Source organism: Gymnogyps californianus, chromosome 1 (assembly GCF_018139145.2).
Source record: "Gymnogyps californianus isolate 813 chromosome 1, ASM1813914v2, whole genome shotgun sequence".
Classification (NCBI taxonomy): Eukaryota; Metazoa; Chordata; class Aves; order Accipitriformes; family Cathartidae; genus Gymnogyps; species Gymnogyps californianus.
Window position 1 is genome coordinate 9,558,848 of NC_059471.1, and position 16,333 is coordinate 9,575,180.

Sequence of the window (16,333 nt, forward strand, 5' to 3'; positions counted from 1 at the left end):
TAGTAATTGAGTTCAATGGAAATACTCTTGAACAATATTAATTTGAAAGTTAACAGAAGTGTCAACATTTATTCACAGGATTTATTGTATTTTCCAATAACTTCATAAACCCTCCAACAACTACTGAACAAAAAATGGTGGTCTAATTCTCAGGTATGACACAGCAAAAATTTAGAAAAATTTTTCAAACAGTACTCACTTTCCCCTTTTAAAACATTAGCAGCTAATTCAATCCTCCTAATACTTATTCACACAGTTTACTGAACAAGTAAAGGCACGAAAATAGCAGGATAATCATGCATAGAAAAATTTCAGGAAGAACATATGAAGGAAGAAATGATTAAGCAGGTCAGTGTGCAAGAGCAGATTAGGGCTGAAATCCAAGAGAGTATAATACTCTCTGAAATACTTTTTAAAAAGCCCAGTTTCTGATGGGCAGTGAACACTGACAATTAATTTTCCTACGACTATAGCATGAGCTTAGCCATCATAAGGCACGTGAGAATCCACAGGGAAAGAGATTGAAAAGGGACATAAAGATGCACACAGAAGCTTGTTTCCTTAGGAAAACACTCTATAAAGACAAACTCGAGCCATATGCCTGAGGGAGAAGCCAGGATAAAATTTCTAAATAAGAATTATTGCTAGAGTAACAGGAGATACAGATGTCTTCGTAAGGGCTTTGATTCTGTGGGCTAGACGGCAGAAAGACAGGAAAGCACTTGCACTTTACAGTAATTGAAGAAGGAAATAACAAGCATGTAACTTTGAAAGATGGAAACCTTTGTTGCATGAACACCAAAATTATTATTTCCAATAATATGTTTGCAACTACATATATTTTCCTAAGTTTCCCAACCATTAATAAATGCTGTTCTTTTTTTCTAATTTATCACAGCCTTGGAGAAAACAGGACTTTGTTCTGGCTCACTGCTGCAGAGTGAAGTAATTGTTTTATTTTTCCATCTTCCCAAAACTGGCTTTCTTTTGCAAGTAGAGCCATCTGCGTGGACTATGTGATGTGCAGCCATGTCTGACATCTTGTGCAGCAGTCTTATCTTGCACTTCTGTAGCCTACCGTGCCTCATAAAGGTCTCAACCCTGGAAGCATCTTTGTCTACAAAAAGTGCACAAGTATTTGCTGAACTACTTTCTTGAATCAGCGCCTGATAACATTGCTAGTCAGGAAAGACAGATTAGTTCAACAAAGTTCAAAACCACATATCTAGCTCACATCAGTGGAGCACCATTAATGTTTGAAGATATAGAATTAAAATATCCTTCAGTGTTTGCTGAATTGAGATGATGTATGTACATAATCAGTCGTTGAATTCACCAGAAACTGCTATAAAAATCAAGGGGGTTTTTATATGCTTCAACTGTAGAATCCAAGCCTTAAAAAGGCTACAACGTTGGGCAAGATCCTCCAAGGTACCGGTCACTCAAATGTACTATAATATGTGTTCAATAATGTTGGTGCAGAATGTAAATCCATTGGAGGACCAAACTTTTAGAAATCCCAGCAGCTACTCTGAGCCAATACTGCATTGCTGTTTCAAATTATAATTGACGTTAAAAATAATATATCTGACAACCAGAAGCAGAGCTTTAAAAAAGCATCATTCTACTTAAGTAGCACAATTCTGTTTCGGTTTGCTTCGTTGCTGGGGTTTTTTTGTTGCTGTTTTTTTTACAGTTCGTTGTTACAATTAACTGGTGAAAATAATTAAGATAAACATATAATCTCATTTTACTTCCAGTGGACTCAGTTTATGCATTGGACAGAACTTTCCATATACTTAGTTTACTGCCTCCCTGTACAAACAGGAAAAAAAGAACTATGTGACTTTTTAAAGGTCTAGATTTCTAACTGAGCACATTCCTCAAAAAATATTTTTCTCTGAAGGCAATTTAATCAGGTTTTGTAATTTTTTGAATACAAAATTCACTGTGCTAATTTACCTGCAAGTTGGTAAAAAAAAAAAAAATAGGGCAAGAGAACTGGTATTTTTAACTCTCATTTAAATACTTCTTGCCTCGTATTGCATTTACTCTTCATTCCCTCTAATCAGTATGAGAATATGATTACTCAAATGGCATTTTTCAGCATAATGATCAGATTATGTCTTACCTGATAGCGTACGTAGAAGCTGTACACATTAGGAATAATACTAACACCATAATGACTCCAGTCAGACCTGGAACTAAAGCGGACATGAGATAACTTACATTTGAACTGTGAAGAGGTATACTTGTCTCCTATGACCTTTTAAGAAAGTGGAAGTTATTAGATACACAAATCATGAGTCAATCAAACTCTTGCATGTATTTATCTCTTGAAGACAATTCATGTATCAAACTAGATAGGAAAGAGGAGCTGTTGTGTTATTTCCCACCTTCCCAAAGAAAACTGCCCTTTTCCTTGCATTTCACCATGCATCACTGATTTCCTATTAGTCTTTGCTCCTGTAATCTTTTGCTCACGACATTTGTCTCTAAGCAGGTAACCAAGAACAAATCCTGTCTATTTGTAAGACTGACTGTACACGTTTCTATATCTCCTTTTTTATTCCAAACCCTAAATTCTGTTGAACACTACAATTAAAAACCTGGTCAGGGACAGAATTTCAAGCAAATCAATTTCTATGCAAGCTGTCACTACAATTGTTTGCCAACCCATTTCATCCTGGAATGAGAAAGAGCCTGAAATTACTCTCCACAGCATTGTATCACGCTTGAAGTTGTTGCCCGCAGAGCAAGGTCTGTGAGACTGATCTACAGCCAGCGTTTGAGAAGGAAAGGTTAAAAATATTAAGACTCATCTGCTCAAATGCAGACTTGTATCAGAACTAGTCTATCCTTGGCTCTTTTTTAAGTCAAAGGAGAGAAACAAGTATTTCTACAGCATGATTCATCTCATCCTAAAGTAGAATCCTGCCCATAAAGTAGAATAACCATCAGCCTGAAGTAAACCGTCAGCCTAAAGACAGATTAGAAAAATCCTAACCAAAGTTACCACTTTTTCTGACCACCTTATCTTCAAAATTGCCATCCCAGGAATTAAGAATCTGAATTAAGAATTAAGAACCTAAAATCCATGAAGCATTACATCAAAACCTTTTACTTCTTGAAGAACCACAGTTTTTAAGCATAGTCTCTGGTCACCTTAAAAGCCACATGTTTGGGTTTAAACAAAGTCAGTCAGGCCAATCACCAAACACAAAGCTAAATAAGTGCTGGTTTAGTGTCAGAATATAAGCATCTCAACCAGCTTTCATGGATGTAAATGGCAAAACCACAGATTTTAATGGTCCAGGATCTTTTACAGGATCACATCCTAATGATAAGAACAAGCTAATTTCTTAAATAATTGATTGTGATTTTAGACTCTTTAGCAATAAAGAGACAATTTCAAATCTTATCTTTTTATAAACTTCTTAATATCCACTTGTTGAAAAATCTGATACCCAAAATCTGATACATCCCAAATCACTCCTCAGTTTTACAAACTGTAGGAAAAATTCTGGTCCGACAATCAACGGAAGTTTTGTTATGGACTGCACAAGAAACACAATTTCACCCCTTCAGGGAAAGGTTACAATTAAAAGCAGTTGCAATAAAAAACGTGCATTCTTTCTGTTGCCTCCTTCTTCATTTCTTCTTTCTTAATCTAATTTGATATGTAGTGTGCAATCAATCTCCCCTCTGACAGAAATACTTCCAGTCTAATTGCAGTACAGCACTTGATCCAGCTTCCTACACTGTCACTCAAGCCACAGGTCACCTTTTACATCCAGTTCTTCAATTCCCTTCTCCATCAAACTGCAAACATGAAATCACTCACAACCTTGCCCCAATTCATCACTGCATTTTTAGTGTTTCCTCTCCTCCCTGTCCCTGTCTCTCTTTTCCTCTGCTAACTATAATCTTGAATACTTGTTCCTCCCACAGTTAGCCTCACACCCTTATACAAGGAGGTTCTTTCCTGGACTGATCTGAAAAGCCATCACACTATAAATCCTTCCAACTCCTCATTCCTTCTCGTCACTGTGTTAAAAAATATCAGCCAATAAATCTAGTTCTGAACTGTTTGGGAAGAAACCATTTTTTTGCATATTTGTACAGCTCCCAGCGCAGCAAAATCTTGGTCCCTGTCTGGGCACTCCTTCAGCACAAATAATAAACGTTAATTACTAGTCGTTAGGATGGGGAGTGATCCGAGTAATTTTAAATTTAAGATGACTTAGAAACACTGCTCTTCGCAACAGCGTGCTCAAACTTTTGAAAATGCAATATTTTCCTGGCTGTCAGAGGGTAAAAGGAGTTCCACCTTGCAGGTCCTCTGCTCAACTAGGGAGGTCTCAAGGTGTCCTCAGAAGCCAGGACAATATTTGATGGGGCCTCTGGTTCTCCACCCCAAGTCCTTCTCCTTCATCCAAGATATTAAATACAATCCTTAGTTGTTTGTTCTGATTGTCTGTCCCCATCTTTAACCTCCTCCTCTGTCAGTTACCCTCTTTCAAGCCTCCACCGCTGATTCACTAACTACACCAGTTACCCAACCTATTTCCAGTTAGCAGTTTACTTATACCTCATTTTCTATCACTTCACTTTCTCACTTCCTCTACTCTAAACTAATCTAAATCTTCCCTAGGGTTTTTGGAAAGCACTTTCCCACAGGCTGCTAATTCTAGTAAATGTATTGGGATTGACAGATCTAGAATTCCATTTATTGCTGTCCAGACAGATTTCTTTGGACCTTGCCCTAAATCCTACCATGTTGGGATTTCTGCATTTGATCTAAATAAGGGTGAAAGAGAGATGACATCAGGAAGGACCTTCACCTGCATGTGAAGCACTACAGCTCGGGCTTGTGCCTAACCCTCCATACCCAAACATTGCTCCCTTCTAAATCCCTGCACCAGAAATGTCTTTGCTTATTTATTCTTTATCAGTGCTGAAGCCCGATTCTCATGTAACAGTTTAGATTGCTCTGAAGTCAAACCAACCCTTAAATAAACCAGCTGAAGCAAGAAGACTACTTTTTTGTTATGTTTCTTTTTCTACAAACTGGATCATTTAGGAATTTGGTTTATGCAGAATATTCTGCAAATATTATGCAGAATCTCTGTTTGAAACTAATGATTTTCCACTGACTCATCTGTACAACAACAGCTTTGAAGATGCTGCTCATCCTACTACAGGGCTTATGTAACTCCTTCCTCCTGACTATTAGATAAGCAAACCCAGGTTATATTAACACAAATAACACATCTCAACCTAGCTGAGATACAACAAATGGAGCATGCGAACACAGGATCAAAATGTTTTGTCTGGAGAGTGATGATGAGAAGCAGCACACTTTCTCATTCAGTTTTGCAACAGACTTACCAGTAGCAAAAAGCAGTTTCCTCGGGTCCTGAAAAACAGACAGGAAAAAAAAGAAACAACAACAACATACATGATTTTATATCTATATGAATAATGTAATAATAATAAGTAGCTCATAAAGCTTACACACTTGAAGGCATAAGCAATCCCTAAATCTGGATGCAGGAATGGATTTGGTATTTGGTAACAGTTTACATTGACCACAATTCAACATAAACTAAACCTTTAGCTTTTGCATTCCCCTAACGAAGACAATTCTGATCTGTTATGAAAAATTGGGATCCAGATAATTTTACAGGTAATTATTTTTTGAAAGCTTAACTTTACTCAGTTACCTCGTACCTTTGGGAGGACAGAGGGGAGCAGAAGAGAGATTTTGAATTTAAATGAAAGACAAGCAGTGAGCATTTTACTGCCAGTTACATCACCAAGAGATTTGCAGTGGACTCTAGTGAAGCAGGACTGAACACAAAGGAGCTGACAATACAATGCCAGATGTTCCTGTGTCCTTCACCGCATGTGAAATGAAGAGGGGATATGTCAACCTCACAGGAAACTGCCTCACTCCCCTAAGTCCTACACCTCGTGAGGTTTTGTCTTCACTGCAGACAAAAACTCTTTTTTTTTCTTTAAACTTGCAGTAAAATGAAGAGAGGGGAGGTGAGCAGTTTTCATACAGGTCAGGAAAAATGAAGTGTCCCTCTCCCTGACCTTGTCTGCATCCAGATGTGCGTACCCATGTACAGAAGATGACAGTAGCATCCAGCCTTCCCACCGCAGTTAAAAAACAGGTTTAAGTGGAATTCAAGCACAAAGGTTCAAGAGCTACTAGAGTACCTAAAATCCGGAAGGTCTTGATCCTAGAGTTACTAAAAACTTGTTATTATCTCCATTTTCTATTGCAAAATTCCTAAGGCTGCTTAGTACAGGCTGCCATGCACACCCTAGCATGTTCTTGCCTGAGGCAAGCTCCTGCTAATGTTCCTGATGAGGCTAAGTCTATTAGACCACTCCTAACACATGCAGACACTGGAGTTCAATCCAGAACCTCAGCACAATAGTTGGTGTTGGCATGTCTGTCTGCCATAGAATAGCTCCGTGATTAGATCATTCACCCAGGGAGTGGAAGACCTTGGTTGTTGGTCCTTATGAGCCTGGGCTGAGTCAAGCTCTCCTTTTCCAGGAAAGGATGCAGCTGGGATAGGGTCATTCTAAATCACTCTAAATCTAATGAAGCTAGTAAAAAGGAAATGCAGACTTCAGACTAGAATGAATATAAACAAGAGAGGACTTGATTGTAGCCCAAAGAAGAAAGAGTCCTGGACTTTGGTCTTACTCCTAAAATCTGCAAATATCTCTCCAGTGCCAAATGCACAAGCAAGCACCTGGAGGAGGGACTAGGGCTCTGGTATGCCTGCAAGAGGGCTGCACCACAGTCAGAGAAGTCATGCAAACCAAGTATTTTGTAAGTAGAAATCAGCTTCCAGCCCAGTTCATGCAGATAACTAATTCCACTCTTAGCATATATACTCTAGTTCCCGCTGCAGTTTAAAAACGCAAAATCAGTCTCAGATCTCACTATCCTCAAATCCCCAGTATATGTCACATAGCACTATATTCTAAATAGTGCAAATGCAGAATGTATTTTCCCAAACAGCAGCAGAAGTGTCTCAACCAGGCCCACCCAAGCAACACAGAGAAGCAGAAGAAGAGAAGCAGAAGAACAAGGTGCAAGGTGAAAGGACTTGATGACAGCATTCTCCACCTCATAATCCAATAGGATTGAATCCTGCTGGCTTAAACAAAAAGTGCTTAATACATGCTTTGTCCAGAGAAAGAGGTAAAATCCACAGCAATCCACACGATGGTGAGTTTTCAGTGCACAAAACAGCAGCACTGTATAGATCATAGGATGGACCATACAACGGAATTGAATAAACAAATAATCATATATTTAAATTATATACCTGCAAGCAAAATATGAAAGGACAGCTGGCTCACCTCACCACGGTAGTTCGCTGCATTTAGTGCCAGAAAGTCTTCGTTGTAGTTCTCAGAGAAGTTAAGAGCATTCACCAGATGAGCAGCAACATGTAAGACTAAAAAAAACAGAGTAAAGCTGAGATCCGTAAACAAGAGGTAGATGTTCCCCTGAAGTAAAGAAAAGTGGCTACCCAGATGCCAAGCTATAATCACATCACCTGCATGAGATGCATCAGAGACTAAGGAATTCTTTTTCTAAAGTAAATCAGGTTATAGATATTCATGGCAGAAAGCCATATGTATTTTAAGATTTTTTAACACTACAGCAATTATTTCCGTACTGCAATGCTTCAGCTGGGAGACAACATTCAAAGATGTCCACCCAAGAATATTTCTTGTTCACTGAATTAGGTATTTGTCTCCACTGCTCCCTCTTCTACAGATAAGACTGCAGTACCCTGCTTCTTCACTCAAATTCCTTAGGCGCAATGGAGCGTCACTTGTAATAACAGATTTTGACCTGATCTCATATACCTGTCCTTTTAGAAACTGGAATGTTAAGGAAAGGCTCGGCATTAGAATGTAAGCCCATGTGTTTAACAGAAAAATAAACCAAAACCCACACACATCCGAGAAAGCATTCACAATTTAAGGCAGGGAAGCACAGAGCAAGACTACCCCCAAATGTACTGTACAAGAAAAACCACAAAGTACTGCTTCAATGTGTTTCCCAAACAAGCTGCTGCTCAGCACAGTAAGATCTCACCTGAAAAGATGCATATTGTAACTCCACACGTCACATGGAAAGTTTTACTTTTATCTAGCAGCCTTCTGGTTTTCCTGCTGGCAACCTAATAAGAGAAGAATTCAAGCAATCTCTCTTCTAAAACAAAGCAAAGAAAAAAAAATACTAACAGCAACTGAGGCGATATAATAGCAATTTCAGCTTTTACTAGGTTTAACACCCTTGCAAGCACAGTACCTAAATTTAAAAACTACAGGATTATGTCAATGAGCCAACTTTGAGGTCTTAATGAAGAAATTACAGTTGGATCTGTATAGATGTCAAGAGCACATAAAGTAATGTCAGTTCTGGCCTTAAAATTTAGGAATTCCAGCACTCGTTGTAGGCATCACTGACTCTTTAGTGAGCAGGATCAGATGGAAAGGTATATTTGCATACATATATGCATCTATAGGCAACAAATCTTATAGGTACTGTCACACGATGAACAGAACTCATAGGTTCAATTTGCAACCACCTAGAAAACACAGATGTTCCTCAAAAGCATTACTTACATTTCTGAAAAGCAACTGGTGAATCACAAACAAGCTAAACCATTGTTTACTGAATACTGGCACAGAAAACAAACCCTCTTAGCTTTGCCAGAACATTTCTTTCTCCCATGATAATGAATATATCAGGCTGGGTATTTTTTTTTTTAAAGTTCTATCGTCTCTAGTAAGACACTTCTGGTCATGCAGAGACGGAGTTCTTTTTGCTCTGTTGAATTCTACCAGGAAGCAGTAGAGAGGACACAGATATCTTTTACGTTAGAGTTGGGAAAGAAGGAGGAGACTTCGTCTGGTTACAGTTCTACAGCAACTCTCCGTCCTTCAAAAATGCGTTGAAGAAACCTTCCTCACAAGTCCAATCAAACCAGACAATGTCAGTCAAGGCACTGTCTTCAAAGGAGTCATGAATCTAGGCTGAATGTCTGATATTTGCACCATGCAGGCACATACTGTATAATAAACAGGGATATAACAGATTTTTTCCTATTATTTTTAGGCTAAACAGAGACCAGGGTCCTCTTCTTCTCAACTGCTGCATTCTGAGGACAGTACTTACCTTCTGAGATCCTCGCAGGAAGGCCAAGAGAACACGGCACGTTGGTAGAAGGACCAGGCAGCAGTTGAGATTGAGGACAGATGCTGAAGCTCTGCTAACACACAATCCTAGCTGAACAAATATAGCAAGAGTTAGATTACAGGGAGAAAAGATGCTCTAATGGTTCAGGTGTCAGTATTCAATCTCCTTTTCTTTGCTGTTAAACCAAACAGTTCCCTTGCTCTCTTGACTCATCAGAATAGTGGAGTTTCATGATGTTTTACATGTACTGGAAAAACCACTGTACACACAGCATGCTATCCTGTTCTCCAAGGGAAACAGCTCTCACCTTTGCATCAAAAAATTATTCAAAATTAATTTTGTCAGCAATAATGTCAGCAAACGACAACTTTCTACTGAAAGAACCAATATCCTCATCAGGGCTCAAAGCCACACGGAACAAAACATACCCGCGACAAGAATAAGTGTCCACCGAGAAATTATCTGAAAGCTTCAACAGACATAATTAAATAAGAAAGAAGGATAAATACTATGAAGACACTAGACAGCCACTTAAGTAAAGTGTAATGATTTTCTGGTAAACAAGTCAGAAAAACATGTAAAAAAAAATTGATTCAATTAAACTGAAATGATAATATTGTTTCAAGGACTGTTATGGAATTGTCACAGAACTCCTCATCCATTCACACTATGCAGTACCATATTTGGACCTAAAGAAAGTAGGTTTTCTTCATTTTAACTACTCAATAGGTGGGAACTGTAATGAAATCTAATTTCACTAATGCTTTCACTGGTATATTTGGAACTTACATAATTAGAACAAAAACACTTGTCAAATAAATGAACAAAGCGCACATTAATGTTATAACCCTGTATTTTTTAATCTTATTATATTCTCTCATTCATCTATGATTTTAAAAAAAGTGAGCAAAATGCCATTGTTCTCCTAGTTATTAGGTTGAATTACCATTTTACTAGCTTATATAAAAGATGCTTTTAGACTGTCAACAGATTGCTGGAAGGATATTTCTTACAATGTTCTCTAAACCCTAAGTTTTTCAACTCCTGAAGAAATTAATAAAAAACTATTATAATATGATAAGATAACTCAAATACTGCAGAGGTATGTGAATGATCTGAACAGGTACAAATTATCTAGTAAAAATTACTAAAGATTTATTACTTTTTCAAAATGAAACTTTATGTCAAAAAAAGAACATTTTTTATTTCTCAGCCAGAAAAAATTCATCAGTGAAACATTTATTATATTCATATCTGTCTTATCAAGAAGAAACAAAATTGGAGAGAAACAAAGAGGTTTTATTTATGTGGAAATATATTTTTTTTACAAAAAATATTAGAAAAGCCTTGTAATTTCAAAATTTGTAATTGCTATTAGTTGTTTTTTACAGACTTATCTACATGTCACAGAAATGGATGAATATATAAACTAGTAAAAATAAAGTAAACAAAATAACTGGACTTCAGCATGTCTAGCAAGATCACAAGCACAACAGCATGACGGGAGCTTCTCAGTACCATAAAACATCAAAACTGCCTGCTCTCACAGTTAGTAGCCCACCCATGTTCCCTACCTTCTCTGCAGTACATCTGGGCACAAAACCAGGAGGCAAACAGAAGGTAAAGATGTTCAATCTACCTGAAGCATCAAGCTCTGCACCTAAATCCCATTTCTCTTCTGGCTACTTTATTTAGTTAGACCTGAGTTAGACCTCCTCACCAGACATTACCAGCTTCCACAAAACAAAGCAGTCATAAGGGCACCTTCTCTCAAAAGTTGCCCGTGAGAAGTAGGAGCAATTACCCCACAAATTGTGCTCTGCCATGTAAATGTGGGATCCCTGCAAACATCCCGGGCGCAGATCTCATGACAGTTACACTGAGAGGGACACTTATAACAGAGGCATCTCTAACCTACAGAATTATAGAAAATAAGACTAGAATGAACACATCACTTAGTTTTTCCCCACTATCCAGACCTCCTCCACTATTTCTTCCAATGCACCGTTAGTCCTTTTTTTCCTTACATAAAACCTCCCTTGGTTCTATTTCATCTGTTACATCACACTCTGTTGACATGCACAATGAGACATTATTCTTGCTACTTTTCCCTCACAAGTCATGTTCTTCAGACTTTAGATCACCCTCTCCTCCCTGCTCTGGACTCTCCCGACTGGTCCAGAGCCCAAGTGCAATGACTACAACTGAGCACCAGCTACAATGGCCACAACCTCAGCAACTGAGCTGAGATTTCACTGAACGGTGATGCCACTTTCTACTTCAAAGTATGATAAAAAAAAAAAAAAATGTGAACAACCACAATAAATATTTCTCTATCCTTGCCCACAGTAGCTTAAAGTGACTTTAGAACATCGTAAATATTTTTGGACTATCAGATAAAATGGCAATACCCTTGAAATGATTGGACTTAATGGCAAATAAAATGTCTCTATAATGTGCCATTTGCATATACAAGACTGTCCCTATTTTCATTAATTATTATTCCTCTAAAGGGAAGCTAAAGAAGAGCTATACACCTCATAAGAGCAATAACTTCAAAAACATGGTCATTAAACACATAGAAGCATTTTTATTAGAGCTTCCTGATGTGCTACAGTATTTCAGTGATTAAATGAGCATGATTTGAAAAGCACAAGAATTATGTAGAACCAACGTTATGCAAAACCCAGAAGTAAACTGAGCCATTTTTGTAGCTCTTGACTAACACCCAAAAGCTGAAAAAAGTTGCAATGCAATTAATAAAGCAATTCAAAAATTGTAATAATTTCTATTATATGACCTATATGATACATCATTAGTTTCTCAAGAATTTATGTTGTCTTTGAGTTTAAACGTAAACCAGGCATGATATCAGTTATCCAAGACTTCCTTTATCAGGCACAACTATTCTTCTTACTTCAAAACAGTCTCGTTTGGAATAGTCTAGAATAGAGTTAACTCTACACTGTATAGTATTAAATAAATGAAATAATTTATTGTAAGAAATAAGTAAAATGCCAAACAATTTAATTCGTACAAAAAACACCAATCAGCTATGATGAGTAGAAAAAGCTACCCTACTAACCTTCCTCTGTGTTTTGGCATGCCACTATTTAACAAATAGCAAATATTCATTCATAATGCAATTACTATGGAAGAATGTCCTTACATTAATTCTAATTCAATGCTATCAGCATGTGTACAAAGGGACGGGGCGGGGGGGAAGAGAGAGCAGGAAATGACTTCTTCAAATATGCAGTGCACTTCTAGGAAAGTGCGATTCAAATATTTTCACCAATGGTTCATTTAAGGTTTTATTCCGAAGAAATAAAGTTGGGCATGTTTGCTGCAACAAGCCCATAACCAATTTGAAAACAATGGTAATGTAATACATTTAGCAATGCTTATAATCACAATTCTTGCAAGACCCAGAAGAATAACAGAGTACTAACTTTGCTCTTAACATATATCCAAAGGCTAAAAATATCCCCATGAAACTAATTCTTTCCAAATGGTTTCCAAGTGGTCTCTTTCTTTACTTCCTTTGCATTGCCTGGGTGGCATAGTAACAAATTAACATAATGCATTGTTGGATTTTTAAACAATAGTAGAATAAAAGATGATTTTTGCTCCAAGGCAACTCACTGGTTCTAGAAGGCAATATATATCCTTAAGTAGCTAAGAAATTAGAGAAATATAATCCTCTTTTCTTCCTAAGATTATTGTTGTCTCAAAAAAAAAAAAAGTGTTATTTCATGTTAATAGTGTGTGAAATTTCTGTAAGATCAGAAAGAGACAAAAAAACACCCCCAAAATCTCTGCTGGACACTCTCTTTTATCCACCTCTGCTGATATCAAATCCAAGCATTTGACAACCTCCTTCCGTAGTCTGCCTACCCAATACCACACATGCTGTTATCCCATTTCATGGAGGGGCAAAGAGGCATAGAAAAACTAAAGGATTAATTGAATTCACAGAGGAAATCTGTGGCAGAGATAGCAGGGAACTGGACCCGCTACAAACTCAAATCCTAAAAACTAGGCTAGATTTTTTTTCTCCAGACAAGTATAAAGCAATCACCTTATTTTCCTTCTCCAAAGCAGCAGAAAAGGGCTCCAGAGATATAGTGGGAATGTAAGTTCTCCAGCTATCCCTGTCTGACGTACAGTCCCACAGAAATCGGGATGGACTGGCTACGCTCATACAATGTGCAAAGTAGGATGGAGAAGCGAAGAGTCAGTTCTTGTTGGATGTTCTGTGTGTTGCTGCCAGCAAAGTAGGGGAAATGAGCTTCTCTGTAGTTAGGCAAATGATTTCAGTATTAGGTTGAGGGCTAAAGTAACTTACTGTGTACCACAGAATTCCCCAAAGTTCATCAGTTATAAATACAGAGATGAATGCTACCTGCAACTGCTGTGCACAGAGATCTAATATTCAATACATCATTGCAAAACATACTGGAGAGCAGAAGATAGGAAGACTTCAACAAATACTGTCCTATCTCACCTTTTAAGCCCATCTTGTAGCAAAAAAATGGAAGAATACCGCAAATCCTTCCACACCTAAAAATGATGTGATTCTGTTTCTCAAGACTTCACCACCTACAAGCAACAATCCTAAACAGGTCATGGTGCAGTAGAGACACCACACTTGATGCTCTCTCTGGAGGCCTTTCTTTGAACTTTTTCAATCTTCTATGGTTCAGGGCAACTCGAAAGGTTGTGGGAAGACTCATAAGCCACACGCTGCTCTGTAAACACAGGTCACAGACCACCTCCCCAAATCAGTACTGGAATAGCTAAAAATATTTATTTTTGTAGGTGGGACAAACTGTGCTACACAATGTGCCTCCTTTTGACCTGACTTCCTTTTCTTCATAGAGTACTCCTTGTTTTGAGTAACAGAGCACAGATAATCTAAGATGAAGGACAGATCTGAATTGTACGGATAGCAGTTATTCCCCCTAGGCCTGCCAAATCTGGCTGGAGATCTAGCAAAAAAAAAACCCAAGGAAGCTGAAAGGAAGGAAAATGCGAGGCTAGTGGAAACCTACCAGGACACGTGAAAACTTCTACAAAAGTTTGACTTGGTTTTGTTTCTGAAGATGGAAGGTTTCAAGGCAGGACTCTGTAAAACCCAACCTCATGTACTGCAAGCCTTTAAAATTTTAAGACTAAGTGGTGTAATATTTTTGAATCACATTTGAAAAAGTATTTAAAAAAAAAAACAACAAAAACCAGCAATTCTCTACACAGAGAATTTAACAGCAGCCCAATTCTCTATGTTCAACTTCAGTCTTCTGCTTGCATATATGAATCAGAAGTTGGATAAGATATTACAGAAAGGGAGAAACATCAGGTGTGGACAATGGCAACAATATTTTTAGCTCTTTCATGAGGTATGGGTATCTTCCCTGCACTACTGAGAATATTCTTACCGTTCATGTGTAACTCACCAAACAGGCATTCCTTGAAGGTTTTCCTTCTCTTTCTGTCCACATATTTAGGTCATGTTCTCATTTTATATGCAGTCCCTTTGTGTCAGATGTATTCCTCCTTCTGCTTAAATTAGTCATTCAATCCAAAGAAAGCAACTATCTTAATCTGGAATTCAATATTGGCTTCGAACTTCTCTGATAATCTCCAAACTAAGTGTATTCACTCACAAGATTTCAGACCAAATGTTCATCTTTATTAATCTACTAATCAGTTATTTTAGTCTGTTAGAATCCTGACCTCAGGAATAGAATTTTTAAAAATACTTTTGTCGGTGTTGCTGAGTTACAGGTTTCTTTTTGTGCCAGGCAGAATGATACATGCACAGACTGGAAGGGATCTCAAGTTATCTTCCAGATTTGAGTGTTCCAGACCATTCTTCTTCTGTAGCTACATCACAAAGCATGACAGTATTTTATATATTAATTAGCAACAAGAGCTTGAATGGTTGATCCTGCAAGATGCAGCATGATCTAAACTCCACAAATTTAGTCATGAATCAGGGGATTAAGGGTACCCAAGTCCTCCCAAGAGATTCACAACACACTGCAACTCATGGTCAGAGTAGGAAGTTGCTTATTGTCATATCTGACTCACAGTCACACAGAAGTGATGCAACGTCTGCTACTAAGGGCTTCCTTTATGTTGAATTATTTCCCCTTATCACAACACAGTAGGTAATATGGTCTTTAAAACCAATCTTCTGGAGTGTAATGCAGCTATTTTTATTTAAAATCTGCCATTGTTGGACTACCATGGGAACCCTGCAATAATACATAATATAATGAATAATCAACCAAAGTAACATTTTGGCCATAATTCAGTTCTGTCCTACACAGATAATTATGCCATGATCATCTTAGAATGAGCAACAATGATGACAAGACTATTTTTAGCACAAGTCTACATGATACAGCAGTAAAAATTTCAGTTAATCATCTGAGATGTACCTCTACTAATTGAACCTCCACTATTGACAGTTTCACAAGAAATTCTGCAAATGTGAAAGTTCTCCCATAAGAGTTAATAATATAGATGTCCTTCACAGGATTACTGCCATTTGAGCCAAAAAAAAAAAAAAAAAAGCAAGCAAGCAAACAGAAGAACTATATGGTGCAAACCCCAAGTTCTTCATTGGCTCATAACTGAGAATAATCTCAGCAATGATGCTGAACTGTGGGCTGTCTAGGAAGGACAAAGGGTTAAAGAAAAAAAAAACGTTTGGGCAAACAAAAAATCTAGAATGAGGCAAAGAGAATGCAAGAAGAGATTTACTTGCAAATTCAAGGGAACTATCAAGATAAGGTCTTAGGGATTAACACCCTCAGTCTTCATTAGGGAATCCTGCATATATATAGCTTCCATAGCAACATAAATCTATTATTAGACATTTTGGCTACATGTAACACTCTAAAGAGCAAATCCTAAGTAGCCTGGTTACAAGACAGTTAAATAGCAAAAACATGCTGCATTAAGGAAAATAAAGGGTCAAGATACACAACTCCCTCCAATGCTTACATGTGTGGGGAAGCAGGCTGCAGTGTGGTTGCATAAGGATCAATGAAAGCAGAATTTGGCCTCAATTATTAA

The 16,333-nt window shown here is 37.7% G+C and overlaps 1 protein-coding gene across 2 annotated transcripts in view; it reads right to left on the minus strand.

Moving 5' to 3' along the window:
- Nucleotides 1-16,333, minus strand: part of NOX4 (NADPH oxidase 4) — a 108,732-nt gene that overhangs the window by 87,433 nt on the left and 4,966 nt on the right. For both annotated transcript variants that reach the window (XM_050911032.1, XM_050911024.1), the window contains exons 3-7: nt 9,227-9,337; nt 8,141-8,225; nt 7,393-7,490; nt 5,392-5,419; nt 2,132-2,204 (exon numbers count right to left, since the gene is read on the minus strand). In XM_050911032.1, coding sequence (XP_050766989.1) covers nt 2,132-2,204; nt 5,392-5,419; nt 7,393-7,490; nt 8,141-8,225; nt 9,227-9,337 — 395 coding nt within the window. The remainder of the gene's footprint in view (nt 1-2,131; nt 2,205-5,391; nt 5,420-7,392; nt 7,491-8,140; nt 8,226-9,226; nt 9,338-16,333) is intronic.